At 33.1% G+C, this 15,254-nt stretch overlaps 1 protein-coding gene across 3 annotated transcripts; it reads left to right on the top strand.

The window, feature by feature from the left end:
* The first annotated feature begins 214 nt into the window (after positions 1–214).
* Positions 215–13,211, top strand: LOC129285805 (uncharacterized). 3 transcript variants are annotated; one of them, XM_054921709.1, is made up of 5 exons: positions 215–526; positions 6,395–7,742; positions 8,428–8,697; positions 11,319–11,474; positions 12,680–13,211. In XM_054921709.1, the coding sequence occupies exons 2-5, from the start codon at positions 6,402–6,404 to the stop codon at positions 12,797–12,799; spliced, it is 1,887 nt and encodes a 628-aa protein (XP_054777684.1). In that variant the 5' UTR covers positions 215–526; positions 6,395–6,401; the 3' UTR covers positions 12,800–13,211. The 3 variants fall into 3 exon arrangements, with proteins under 3 accessions (XP_054777684.1, XP_054777683.1, XP_054777685.1); XM_054921708.1 differs by lacking the exon at positions 215–526 and adding an exon at positions 4,700–4,932; XM_054921710.1 differs by lacking the exon at positions 215–526 and adding an exon at positions 4,700–4,932 and having other exon boundaries at positions 6,380–7,742.
* The last annotated feature ends 2,043 nt before the right edge of the window (positions 13,212–15,254 follow it).

Here is a 15,254-nt window from a genome sequence, read left to right as displayed (position 1 = left end):
TGAAGATTTAAAGTTCAAATCTTACTTAATTTAAATGTTAGTTTATTTTTTTTATTGGAAGAAAGTGTTAAAATGCCTTTGCCTTTTATAAAAAAAAATAATAATATAAAAAAACATGAGGGGTTTTGATTTGTAATTTTCCACCGAATTTTATATGTTATTTTGTTTCCTTCTTGGTCGGTGAGCTACAGGGGAGGGGGAGAGAGACTTGAAATCTCCATCTGGAAATTTCGGCCATTTCTTCTCTTTTGTCCATCGTCCAGCTCGTCACTGGTGAAGTGGGTCACCGGAAATATTCTCCTTCCCTTCTGTCCTTCGCTCCTTCTCCTCTGTTCGTTTCACTGTTGTGGGTGTTATTGGAGCTTCTCTTCCGTCTGAGAGCAAGAGAAATTTATTGCTCAGAAGCTTCAAATCTTCGATGCAGCCACCTCTGCCCCTTGCTATTCAACATGCTGTTATGAGAACAGGAGCTCCACCTGCCGCTGCTGTGATGTCCGCCCAGAACCACAGTGTTGTGGTGCAAATCGTGAGTCCTTTCCTCCCCTGTTCTGTGTTGAATTTCCTTTTTCTTTCCTTGATCTGTGTTTGCCGTGAACTTCCGTTTTTTTAGCATGGGTGTCGAAACTTTTCTCCTTCCTCGCATTGTCATTGCTCTCCCTGGTTCGATGTGTTGGTGGGTGCTATTATTAGGCAGAAGCTTAGAATTCTTCTCCCCATTGAATCCCCTGCGTGCGTGTGTTTGAATGATTGATGTTGTAATTTGTTTCTCTGTGATGAATTTGTGTGTGAGAGAGAGAGTGATTAGTGTGAAATTTCTATTTTTTTCCTGTTCAATGTGCTGTGTGCGTTTCCTTCTTCCTCTGTTGCTCGTGCTTCTTAAAAAGGGGTTGTGGAATTAAGTTGAATTTTAGTTCAATAAAGGTGATTTAGTGTGGGCTTGAGCTGTATGAAAATTTATATTGATTTTGTTAAAGGAATGGAATTGGGAAGTTGATTTGATCATGTATTTATGTTGAAAATTTTTTGGAGGGTAGAACCGCATAGGAAGTAGCTTGATGATGATTTGAAGTTTAATGGCACAAGGTGTTTGACAAAATGACCAAGGAGAATTTTTGTTATATAATGGCATGATATACATATAATGAGTATATTGTTGATTAAATAAATTATGATTAGAAGTTAGTTACTCTCTTTGATGGGAGTTGAGAGGTGAATAGTTTAATTATAGTTATAAAAAAACTTTTGGAAAGAGAGTTAATGAGAAAAAAACATTTAATTTTATGGTTTAGATACTGAGCATAGAAAGGAAGATTTTGATCTAAAGTGAAAAATATACACGACAAATATTCCATCGTTGATTAAATAATCATGTTAAGCATTTGTTCTTTACGGTAAAAGTTAAAGAAGAAATTAGAGGTTTTTGAGAGGGAAATTTGAGTTAGAAATTTAAGAACTAATTTGATATTCATTTTTGGGATATCATTAGGATATTTGATGCAATATTGAAAAAGATAAAAGTGAAGGTTTTCTTCCTTTTATTTCTTTAAGTTGTTTGGCATTTCCATGATTGGAGAAGTGACAATGATATTATTTAAATATTAGGAATTTTAGGACAAAGCATTGACCCTTGAGGACTAGTTTAGGAGTAAGTTATGCACTTGAAAACTTTACAGGTAAATAGATAGCGTCCTAACTGATTTATCAATAAAATTTTCTTTCTAACGTATTTTTTACATATAGCATTCAATCACAGTTAACGTATTTAATCTTTTGTTAATTAAATTATTTTTATCTTGGGAATTTATAAAAAATATTGAAGGAAATTTGAATTGTGGCATGTGTATGTGTTTTCCTTATGAAAAATATTTTTAAAATTTGATAAAATTATTTTTATCAACTCTGGTTATTTTTGAGCTACTCACTAAATGCTAAACATGGACATTAGTTATGAAATTTTATTTTGACTAGTTTTTCTTTATGTTTAAAATTTTTCATGCGAGTTTGACTTTGAGCATGGGAGTTGCATTTTATAATGACAATTTTCTCGCATGGTTGAAAATGAATTTAGAGGAGATTTTATATAGAATACTGGTTGCTAACGGCAGTTCCGTTAACTCTTGGCGTGCCATGGTTAATGACTAGCTAGTTTGGCTTTCGTGAGCTTTATTCTTACATTTGTTATTTGTAGGTCTCGTACCTGCATTGTTTTCGTGGTTTTAAGCCGCATTTGTTTATCATTATTCTCGTGAACTGTGTCCGCGTTTGTTTCATGGCTTTGGCTGCGTTTAGTTAGCATTACCCTCGTGGACTGTGTGTCCACGTTTGTTTCGTGGCTTTAGCTGCGTTTAGTTACTTACCATCATAGACTGTGTATTCATGTTTGTATTTGTGGCATAAGCCGTGGTTGGTTATTTACCCTCGTGGACTGTATGTTCACATTTGTGAATTGTTCTGATAAACCCTAGAAATATGATTTTTTTAAATTAATTGATGATTTCCTATTTAATGGTTTTCAATTAATAAATATTTTTATTCTTATTTATTATTTAATCATTTTATTATTTTGACTTATCAAGAACAAATATTAAAGTTGCTTTATTATTATAGATTTAAATATTCTAGTTATTGAAGTTGTTTATTTTTTTATTAATCTAAATTACAAATTTTATTATATTGAATCACTTTATTTTTAATTTCTATAATTGTTGTAAATTATTAAATTTTATCTTGTAAAAATCTAATGGTTGGGACGTTGTTCATTGGAAAGTATTTTTGTCTTAGATAGTGTAACTGGCGTTGCACGTCCTGTTTATCAATGATGGATTTTTGCTAAGTTGGGTGGGGATTTATTATGTAAATATTTATTATTGCTGTAAATATGAAATTTATCTATCATGTCATGAAGAATATGTTTATGTGCTTCACATAGACTACAGTTAGAGTCATTATTTTATTATACATTTTGTCTGTTGGTTGAAAAGGAAGAAATGCTCTAATTATAGTGATTTCTATTTGAGAAGTTTATAGTAGACTTTTTGAGGGTTCATATTTACAGAAGAGGCTCTGCCCAAACATTTATAAAAATATTGAGATTTTTATTTGAAGGAAAAACATTAAAAATGTCCTAATTCTAATACAAATAGAATTATGATTTAAAAAAATTGAAAATTTTATTTAATTAAGGCTTAAGGGATTTGGGTTTGTACACATATCTCGTGCCGGTCAGTCTTATTTTTTGGGGACGTGATGGTAATAGCAATCTAAGATCAAATAAATGGAACTATTAGAAACAAAAGTTAAAATTAATCCTACCTGGAAAGGTGTTTTTCTCGGAAGTAGTTACATCTCCTTGATTATGAGCAAACTTATCGATGCTTGCTCCAGAACCAACACTCTAATCATTAGAGAAGCTACAATCAGCTGACATGAGGTATGTAGCTGCTAGTTCCCTAAGCTGCACAATTGCAACACAAGCAAAGCTCAATATGCCACAGGTGACATGTGAAAATAGTCTCTAATCTAATAACCCATCCCCTTTGAAGTGGTTTGGGTTTCAGGAGTAGTGTTAAGTGTTAGAGCTTAATCTAAAAGATCTTTGGTGGGGTGAGGTGAGGACTGTTACATATGCAATGAGAGGATACTTAAGATTCACCTTCAATTGTTGGGAACTGACATGTAATTTTGAGCATACGAAAATATCTGAAGAGCTTTGTGGAAGAAGCACTATAACAGATCTCTCACAAAAACCATGAAGCAGGTCATTGTTCTATAACACATCTTAGACAATTAGTTCTTTAATTACAGTTTCCCGTTCACCTTTCCCTCTTATCTCTAAGCCAGGAACTCCATGGTAAACCAATGCCCCCAAGAATACTGAACAAATTAAACAAATTATTTTTTATATTTACTATATGCTCATGGCCTGCTATTTATTGTCTCTCAGACACACAGTGTATACAATCCTTTCAAACCATAATATAAGTCGTTAACTAACTTACGCCTTTAAAAAAAGTTGGTTGATATCTTGATTCTAAAAATGTTCATATTTTTATGTTTATAATGAAATATTTAAACTGCCCTCATTAATTACATTAATTTCATTAAAGCAAGGGTATAAATGTCAAACAATATAAAATTTACCTAATACCCTATCTTCTGATCTAATGGGTGTTTCTAGAAAATAACTTAGTATATGCATGTGTAATATCTTATAAAATTTTATGCTTATATAATTTTATATTTTTAGTACCACTAATAGCGCGGAGTATTGATTTAGCGTATGGCGTGCAACAAGATTTCAAGATCATTTGTCATGTAAAATTCTATTTTATACCTTTTAAAAATTATTACTTTCCAATCCATGACATTAAAATTAAGATTTATTCAATTATCTCATTTCTACTATTTTTTAGAAATTATGTTTCCAATTCCAGACATATTTTTTTAATAAAAAAGATCAAATATATTAAAAAAATAAAAAGATAATTTATAAACAATATAACTTTCAGAGTCATATCTAAATGAGAAACTAAATGTGGCTCTAATAAATCAAAAGCAAACCAAAAAAATTAAGAAATCTAGTTTCAACACCACACACACATTTATATATATGTATAAATCGTAATATAATTAAATAAATTAATTTGTTAGAGCAAAATGTTATGTTGTTTCTCAGTTAAAAAAACAAAAACAAAAACAAAAAGAATCCTCGCCTGCTACTGTTGGCGCGATCTGTCGAACCGCCATACTCTTCTCATCCCTGATTTTCCTATTCTCAAATTTCCAGGAGCTACGCCTCTACCCACCTCCATCTGTGCCGCTGGATTTCGCAACTACGTCGTTTCCGTCTTTACGCCGGAGTAGCATGTTATCGTGCTTCCCTGGTTCTCTGGTCCTTTCCTCTTCGCGGTTTATATAATTTTGTTTTTCATGGTAGGTTATGCAATTTATTGTAGGATGGTACTACCTCGGCTTATTTATAAGAACACTTTGACGGGAGGCAGTATAATTTTGTTCTTCATGGTAGGCTATGCGATTAACAAGCTATATTTTAATTGAGATCAATGATTTGAGAAACGGGCTTCGCGGATATGATTAGGCTTTAAAGTGGAAAATAAAACAAGAAATCTTTCAAGTCGAAATGCGGCTATAGTTTTTATGACATTTTAGAATATGGACGATAATGGCCAATATTATGGGATGTATTGTTGATTTTCCATCAATTTATCTCCTTAAACTCTAACCCCAAGGCCTCTTGCAAGCTATACATACCCCTTACCCCTAGGTGCTTTATAATGTGTTTTTTTCTTTTTTGTTTTTTTTTTTTTTTGGGGGAGTGGGGTAGTTTGGGAAGGTGGGATCCAATTGTTCTATTCATTTAGCGCTTGCCCGCTTGGATAATAGTGATTCCCTGGTAAGTAGTTACCAAAAGAAATACTGTAGAATTGATCCCCACATAACCAGACCATAATTTCATAAAGTATATAAGACGGAAAAGGCGGTGGAACTTCATGGTAAATTGGGGGAAAGAGGTGGAACTTGTTGCTGAGAAGGCAAGAGAAGTGTTAGAATTTATAATGCCAAACAGGAAGAGTGAAAAAAGGGTTGAGGTTCCATAGAATGGGTAAAAGAATTTTTTTCAAAAAAAAAATAAATAAATAAATTGGGGAGCAATCATGCTTTTTCAATAAAAAATCTTGGCAGTAAGAAACATGCACAATCATTGCTTTAGTTGTTAGAATCATATTCTTAGGTGATCCCCATTTATGATGCCTGTTGCTAATTAACCTATTTGACAATTGTTGCTAGGAACAGATATTTCAAAATTGAACAGCTTTTATTAAAATTGGGAAAATAATTTGTTGATGAATGATGAGAGATTTTAAATATTGCATTCATATTTTTGTTGGTAGTTAAGGATGCAAAAAAATTTCTTTGGGGCATTGACTGCAGATCACTTGTAGTGTTGCTTTAGTTGTTGTGGATTCATTTTATGTATTTGTAAGCAATTTGATTGACAACCCAGATTGAGTTTTTTCTTAGTAGTTGGAAGGTAAAATGACTAGCTATAATTTCTTATTATTATTGGACAAATTTGAAATTGAAACTTCATTAATCACAACTGAGTAATGGGGACCTTTCATGCCATGTGTTATGCAATAATTTCTTATTATGTTATTGGAGGAAAAGGTTTTTAATATATTTATCTTACATGGTTACATTCAATATGCAGCAAAGTGATTGTTTTGTGGTTATAGGCATTGCACAAATGTCAGTACAGTTAATCTTGACAGAAAGTGTAATTGTGTTATTGCAAAAGTTATTGGTGATGCAGTTAAATTATGTGCTTAGAATGTTTATTTCTTTTTTATATTTTTAGTTTTTCAATCTCCAGATTTTTGATGCTTGGAAATATAAGAAGAGCTGCCCAATCTATTCTTAGAAACCACAGATATAGACATCCACAAGTGAGTAGCTATGGAGCAATTCTCCCAGTTGGACTCAATATCCATAAAAGCAGATTGTACATGCAATATAAGTTTCAAAGTGAACCACGCAGTTCATTCTCTTTGTTTGGGTCAAAGCAAAACTTTTGCAAATGCTATCTGGTGAGAAACTTTTCTGTTGTCTCAGCAAGTAATGCATTGATACATCATTCCAAACTTGCTTGGAAAAGGCTATACAGAAACAGAAAGTATTCTTATAATGGTTACAATACATTTCCCTCCATAAATATTATTGCTCAAGCAGTCAGCTTGGCTCTGAACCGTTCTTTTTTGCTAGTTCCTGGTATTTTTGCAATTGCATGTGGAGAGCTAGTGTGGGCTCAGCAAGATTGGGGAGATGTAGAACATTTCCCTTCACGCAGTGCTCTGTATATGCGTGCACATGATGGATATGCTTACATATTCTCATCTGTGTTCATGGTGGTTGAAATCCTTGTTTTGTTAGTGAGAGCTGTCTACCTAGCAATATTATTCACTCCATCCATAGTTATTGCACCATGTGCAGGTTACTTTGGACCAAAGTTCAGGAAAATGTGGCTTCAAATTGTTCATTGTTCACTAGAAAAAGCTGGTCCAGCATTTATAAAATGGGGTCAGTGGGCAGCTACTCGACCTGATCTCTTTCCTCAAGATCTTTGCACCAAGCTTGCAGAACTTCATACCAGGGCCCCTGAACATAGTTTTAAGCATACGAAGAAAACTATAGAAAGAGCATTTGGTCGAAAAATTTCTGAAATTTTTGATAGTTTTGAAGAAGAACCTGTGGCATCTGGAAGTATTGCTCAAGTTCATAGGGCTTTGCTGAAATATCGTTACCCTGGTCAGAAAGTAAAGCCCCTGCTGGTTGCCGTAAAGGTTAGACATCCTGGTGTTGGAGAATCAATTAGAAGAGATTTTGTGATTATTAATTTGGTAGCAAAAATTTCAAAGTTCATTCCCACACTTAAATGGTTAAGATTGGATGAAAGCGTGCAGCAGTTTGCAGTATTCATGATGTCTCAAGTTGACCTTGCCAGGGAAGCTGCCCATTTGAGCCGCTTCATTTACAATTTCCGTCAATGGAAGGATGTTTCTTTCCCTAAACCTGTCTATCCACTGGTCCATCCCTCTGTTTTGGTTGAAACCTATGAACAAGGAGAAAGCGTTGCACATTATGTTGATGAGCTTCAAGGACATGAGCGGATTAAATCTGCCCTTGCTCACATTGGAACTCATGCATTATTGAAGATGCTTCTGGTAAAATATATGTTTCATTTTTCATTTTCATGTTGCTGATTGTTGATTTCAGTGGCTGATCTTCCTTATATGTTTATCTCTACTTGATTTTCTATACATGAAGCTGATATCTTGAGTAATGTTATGATGATTTTTTTTTTTTAAAAAAAAAAAACTTACTAACTTGTCAGACTGGTTGTTGTGTAACGATAGAAGAGTTAGTCATATAGTTAAGTTGTTATAATTAACGTACTGACTTAGACATAACTGGACATCGGCTAGAGTATCTTGTATATTTAAATGAAGTAAAATGTAGGATTCTTTTAATATGAAGATGAGTAGATTGGGCTATTACTATAGCCAACTTCTTGTAAATAAACACTTTACCCTTTACCCATATGATTTTGTCTCTTTTTCTGTGTTTTGGAGGAGATTAACAGTTCAATGTCTGTTGCAATAGCAGTTTCCCTGAAAAGAATGTTCATGGATCCTATCAATCTTTTAGGTTGTTAATTTACATGTTCTTTTCATTGTATGGTTTGTTTTTCGACTGCACTTGTTTGATTAATATTTGTAACTTGTAACCATTTTTTAAAAAATCCTGATGATTAGTCTGGGCATAAGGAAGTCTGGGGCATAAGATGGCATTGAACTGCAATTTTTAACAAGTTTTAGTGTAAAAAGACATTGAGATGTTTTGTTTCAGGTGGACAACTTCATTCATGCAGACATGCATCCTGGAAATATCCTTGTTCGAATGCCTCAGAGAAAGTCTTCTCGGAGAAGGCTCTTCAAATCAAAGCCTCATGTCATTTTCCTTGATGTAGGCATGATTGCTGAACTCTCTGGAAGTGATCGGGTAAATTTATTGGAATTTTTCAAAGCTGTTGCACGTCGAGATGGTCGGACTGCTGCAGAATGCACTCTCAGGTTGTCAAAGCAACAGAACTGCCCAAATCCAAAGGCTTTTATTGAGGTAACATGTTAAACATGCAACTTTTTTAGTACGAACTATTTTGTAGGTGATGTCTTCATTATTGTGTAGTTATGCCTTTTTATTATGAGAAAATGACGGTTAGGTCTCAAAGGAATAAATTAATGAGAGTTAGGTTTCCGACAAAATTTTCTACAATGTGAATTAAAAATATCAATTTAAACAGTTACAAATTGAAATTTCTGTTACAATCTAAGAGTTATATTTGATATCTAAATACTTATTTACAATTGAAACTCTTGGATTTGCAATAATCTGGATGTATTTTCAACTTATTTTTCAAAAAAAAAAAAAGAAGTCAGGAGCCTAACTATCACTAATTTATTCTTTTGAAACCTAACTGTAATCTCCCTTTTATTATTGGATGCAAATTAAGAGGGGTTCAAAGTTCATATGTTATGCTCACACAACATTTTTCCACATTTTTGTGCATTCATTTATGCCCCCTTTCGTTTGTATGTGCCCGTAAAAGAATGATATATTCAAATTTTGTGTCATCTATAGTTGACAATTTCAGAAGCAGTTATTCGGCACAGCAACATCACTAGATCAAATCTCTGTAGTACTGCTAAGAAAATATGGTGTCGTTTAGATCACTTGTATCTAATAAAATACTGCTAATAAAATATTTTCATTGGTAATATGGAGAACTTAGAGGCCCAGAAACTACCAGATAATAGAGTTTCTCTTTTTTCTCTTCTATCATTTTCTCTGTTGGCCAACATCTGTTTTCTCTTGTCATATACGATAGAGTTAGTACATCATAAATAAGAACAGCTAGGTTATGGCTTATGATATCTGAAGAAAAAAGGAATTCTAAGGTCCAAAAATATAGAAATGGAAAGATGAAATAGCACTACATATAAATGAAAAATAATCGGAACAATAAAGAGAATAGAATCTGTTGGTGGCTGAGTGTATTAACGCTGAATTTGGGTTGAAGCCACAAAAGATTTCATCCAGTCAAAAAGATTTCTCCTTTAATATTTTTGTTGTAATTCCTTTCAGAACATGCAAATTGTTGTAAAACTGAGTTTCCTAAAATTAACGTGTCATTAAGATTTGATTTTACCAATATGAATATGTGTGTTTTGGGGGGGGGGGAACTAGTTGTGGAAGTGATTTTAAATTAGAAGGGTAGATAATCACTTTTAGATTACTAATCAACAATTCAGATTAATAAAAGAATAAAAGAATGTATTTATGATGAGAGTAATGTGATAATGTATTTAAGTTTATTGATTCTCTGATATGAACCTACAGCAATAACTCGAAAAATATGCAAGCCAAGGGAAATCCGCTGAATATTATTCAACAGCAAACTCAGATACAGCAGTATGAAATACTCATCACAGAATCCAAGATAACAGAAAGGAAAATAGCAGAACGTTTACAGTAGAATAACAGAAGGGAAAGAGAAATGTCAGAAAGGAAGTCCTTTAAAATCCTTCTTCACGTTTTCCTTCATATTCTTTCTTTAAGTAGCCTCATTTTCCCTCAGCTTCCACATGCTTTTCTGCACATGCGAGCTCGTTCGCACTGGACCTAACATCTGTCCTGGCCTAATCTGCGTGTTACTTAGCCCAGCCATTTCATTGGGGCTTTGAACCGTAACATTCTCCCACCTCTGCAGCTAGTATTTGGGGATGTTTTCCCATCTCACTCCCGTCAATTGGGATTAGAGCTAGTGGTCAACAGCTTTGGAAGACTAAAATAGTACGGGATCCCTAAATCCCCCACTGAGCAATATGGGATGCTGATGACCTGTAGCTAATAGGCTCTTGTCTATTGGGCCAAGGTGAGGTCATATGGAGCGTGTGGTTAGAGAGGGAGGGAGGAAGGGCTGTGTGCTGTATGTATTTGGTCAGAAGGGCTTTGCTTTTGTTTTGTTTTTTTGTTTTTGTTTTTTATTTTCTTTTTGGGGGGGTTGGTTTGGGGAAGCAGACGGTGAATGTTTGTGAGGGAGAGACTAACCTCTTGAAAGCTAGGGAACCAGTGAGTGTGTGATTTTCTGTCACTTTCTCCTATTTACTTTGTAGTTTTTTTTTCCTGGTTAGACCTACACTAACAGATTTCTATCATTTTAATAGCATTTTCAGTGTGGGTTCCATTAGATGCTCAATGGGGTATACGATTGTTTTTGGAATTGGGTTCCCTCTCCTACTAAAGTACCCATCAGTTTGTTGGGCATTTGTAATGATTTTTGTGATAATCTCAATTATTGACATGTGACTTAATAGTGATTAATTGGATTGAGGAAGACTAAAGACAACACTAAATGAAGTTTTTGAAAGAGATATTTCATTAAAAACATATCCAAAAATTTAGTTGTTGATAGAGCACAATGGTACCGTTTAATCTATGAAACTGACCACACCTAGTAATATAAAGTTGTTCTTATTTTCATCTTTTAGATATGATGATTTCTCTCATTTGATATGTGTTGTTTACATTGCTTATTTTTTTGATTGAAATGTTTTGTTTATATATATATATATATATGTATTGTGCCTCTGTGTGCACGCGCACTTGCCCATTATTTATTTGGAACTCTTGATTATGATTCTTGGGAATGAGATCATCTTGAGGTTGTTTTCTAACAGGAAGTAGATGAGGCGTTTGGTTTTTGGGGCACTCCAGAAGGAGACTTGGTCCATCCTGCTGAATGCGTGGAGCAATTACTTGAGAAAGTTAGGCGTCACAGAGTTAATATTGATGGCAATGTCTGTACTGTGATGGTGACAATCTTGGTTCTTGAGGTAAATCAATAATAATTTTATACTCCCATCTAGTAAATGTAAATGAATATGTAAACATGTGAAGAATATATATACTTTTATACATTATTCAGTTGGTTGTATGTTTATACTTCCTTCGGATCACAATGTAGGGTGTCTTCTAGAAATCCTATTTAGTTTAGAATATGGGGCATTAGGTAGTTTTTTTAATTATTTTTCCAACTATGCCCTTGCTTTGTTTATTATTTTTTTGAAAAAATGATGTATAGAAATTTCAATCGTTATTATTAAGGCACTTATATAAGATGTAAAATTGGAAAAATGTAAAATTTTTTAAGAGATAAAGGTTTATGTAACTTTTTGAGAACTGTGAAGTGGTTATTAATATCCTATATTATGATTCAGAGAGAGTATTTGAAACTAGTTTGGTTCTTTTTTATTTTTTATATTCTTAAAATAATTCTGTAGAATAGTTTTTCAGAATAAGTTTTGGAAACAAAAAAAAAAATTGTTCGAATCATTATTTTGAAAAATATATATATATTGGTGAAATAAAGCATGAAAGAATAATTTATTGGGAGAATGATAAAGAGGTCTCAAAAGCACCAATTAATTTAAGTTAGATCCCAACTGCCAAACTTCACAAATTTGCAACTTAATCTTTCAATTTTGCAACTGCGTTGTGATAAATTTACAACTTGTTTTCTAAATTTTAACATGGTTGAAGAATGAAAAAATTATTTTTCCTGTTAAAATTTAGAATACAAGTCGCAAATTCATCATAATAGAGTTACAAAATTGAGAGATTGAATTGTAAATTTGTGAAGTTTGGCATTTGGAACATAACTTGAATTAATTGGTCCTTTTGGAACTTCTCTGTCATCCTCCCTAATTTATTTTATTTACATGATTTTTATTAATGAAAGCATTATATTCTGTCTTTTCCCTAGTTTTGCAGGACAAAAAGTCGATGTTTCAGTTTTTTAGTTCTTCAGAACAACTTTTAATTTTTGTTCTTTAGAACAGACAGAAAACACATTTTGAAGTAGTTTTTTTTCATTATTTTTCTGTTTTGAAAACAGGTAGCCAAACAGGCTTGAGTTTGTGTATTTGCATGGAGTATAATACAACCATGATAGATATGTTGATTGAAATTTCGTCCTATTCATTCCCTCACTGTATTTTCTGATGCATCTGAGCTGATACGATGATAAATGAATCTGCAGGGTTGGCAGCGAAAGCTTGATCCTGACTACAATGTGATGGAGACGCTTCAAACGTTAGTACTCAGAACTGACTGGGCAAAATCCCTTTCTTATACAATTGATGGTCTAATGGCCCCTTGAGAATGAGAATGACAAGCTCACTTTTTGTTGAGTCTCCTCACGCAACCATTTTGGCTAAATAATCCTATTTGGCAGCTAGTCGCGATAATTCAGTTCTAGGCTCAGAATTTTTTTATTTTTTATTTTCATGCTCTTTGGTTTTTCCCCAGGAAGTATCACTATCACCTGTGTTTAATTATCTTGCATTGCGTTAAGTTCTTCATGGAACTATTCAGTTGCGTGATGTAACTACGGTGTCCCAATTGGGGTTGATGTGCTACGTGTAGAAAGTATAGATGCCCAACAAACAAACAAAAAATGATACGGCTCAATCATCTTTGCTGTTATTTATGATTCATAATGTTATCTTAATTGACCAAAAAACTCAATTGTTTCTTGTATTTATGTTTTATGTCATATCATTTTGCCTAGAGTCAACTTTTAATTTGGCCCACGTGTAATTTCACCTGAATGCCAGTTTACTTTGGGGGGGGGGGGAATTCCATTGGAAACAAGAGGTTATAGGGAATGAGAGATTTGTGTGTGTAGTGTAAAAATTACATTAGAAATATAAGGAATAATGCGTGTAAAATTGTGTGTAAAAATTACTTTCTCTATCATAAATTATAAGACATTTATGAGTTAGATTTAACATTCCAACTCAAAGTATAAGACATGTTATGAATTAAGGATTATTATTGAAAGTTTTCTAATATTATTCCTCCCTTATGTTATCTTTCTTCTATAAATGGAGTATTAAATGAATGATAATTTTATCTTGATTAAGTAAAAATAAAGTGTATTTAATGAGTTTGATTGATACATGTAATTTTATTTAAAAGTATTTTATAATTTAAAATTTGGACAGAAGGAGGACATTAGAAATAAGTTATGGGGAACAGTGTGTGTGGGCGATTCATCTTTTATCAGTAACGGGATAGGGGATTGTGAAATTTCAGAATTGAGGGATTTTGACGATAACGGCAAAGAAATCTGAGGAAATTAGCCGAACTGAAGATCCCCCTTGTGAGTTGTGACTGCAAACTTGTGAAAGGGAGGTTGCTTTAGCTTTAGATTGCAAAAGCAGACTAAGTGACACTAAATTATAATTGTTTGGATTAGATTTATTTTTGTTTTTGAACTATTTTCATAGGAGCATGTAGTTTCTTAAGCTTTTTGTTGTAACAATGTCACCCTTGAAGTAATTAAGTCGCAGCAATGTTGCCCTTGATATTAAAGGAGCAAATGTTGATTATTAACTTTATTGACTCAATCTTAACGTCAGGAGTAATATTGTTACAATTTAATTACTTCAAGGATAATATTATAATAAAGAGTTTAGAATATTAGGTGCTCTTATGAAAATAGTTCAAGAATAAAAAAAAACCTTAAATGTTATTTGTTTAAGGACAAAAGTGTAAATTTAACTATGAATTCTTTTCAAAAAACATATAATATTTATATTATGAGGTGATGTAAAATAAATTATCATCTATTTAAAACATAGCATTAGTTAAAATCATATGTCCTTTCTTCATTGATACCCTTGCTTCTTATCTACCAACGATTTTAGTCTTGCCCGATTGGCATCCTCAAAACATTGACACTTTGTCCAGCCACTATTTGAGCTCAATCGGCTCAACCTCCAATGACACCACCGTTGCAGGATCAGAGGCGAGTGCTTTGTGATCGCCGTCCTTGAATCGTACTAGCTATGAAAAAAAAAAAATGAATAAATGGCATTAACAAAAAGACGGCAAAATGCCCAATACTGCATTTTAAATAGTCTTTTTATTTTTCAATACCCTATAATATAGGATACCGAATGTTTCTATGAAAATAATCCATAGTTTAATCTGCACCTTTAACCTGTTTAAATTACAACTACAAAATGAGCTTCCAAGGCTTGCCATTTTCATCTTCAATTTCTTCCCATCTTACCAAAAAAAAAAAAAAATTGATTGGGCGAACATATGAAGAAAACTAATCACATCCTCGCTGCTCTTTCTTTTCCTAGTTTGTGCACAGCTCCGAGATCCTAATTTTCATTTACACTTTACAGCTACATAAAACTGAACAAGTTTGATGTCAGATAAAATCTGGTTCCAAATGGTACCTTGCTGGTACCATTAGTTTGATGATTATTTCAACTTCAGTACATATCTGTCTCATTGCGTTGTTAAAACTGAATTAAACTATTCCATTAGTTTATTAAGACATGCACTTAAAACTACTGCTACCTCATTCATCACATGTCAATTGAACTTCTTAAATGACAGCAGTATATTCTGCCAACGTCTGCAACAACAAATGGATATAGCCTAAATTGAGAGGCACTTGGCTCAATGATCAAGGGAGTTAAATCAACTTACCCTAAAATTTGGAGTTGAAATTTTTAGACATGCAATCGCATTAAATAAATATATCAAAAGCCTCTCGAAATACTCATAGGCACTTGGTTCAAATGATCAAGGAA

The sequence above is a fragment of the Prosopis cineraria genome, unplaced genomic scaffold, assembly GCF_029017545.1.
Source record: "Prosopis cineraria cultivar Desert tree isolate PC_DT_omini unplaced genomic scaffold, ASM2901754v1 PC11, whole genome shotgun sequence".
NCBI lineage: Eukaryota > Viridiplantae > Streptophyta > Magnoliopsida > Fabales > Fabaceae > Prosopis > Prosopis cineraria.
Note: the sequence above shows the minus strand (reverse complement) of the source record. Positions and strands in the feature narration are given on the sequence as shown.

Bases quoted from the DNA above. Each gene is read 5' to 3' on its own strand.
- LOC129285805 (XM_054921709.1), top strand. From the start codon at position 6,402: ATGCTTGGAAATATAAGAAGAGCTGCCCAATCTATTCTTAGAAACCAC. The intron at 8,698-11,318 runs GTAACATGTTAA...GTTTTCTAACAG, and splicing joins ATCCAAAGGCTTTTATTGAG to GAAGTAGATGAGGCGTTTGG. The intron at 11,475-12,679 runs GTAAATCAATAA...ATGAATCTGCAG, and splicing joins TGACAATCTTGGTTCTTGAG to GGTTGGCAGCGAAAGCTTGA.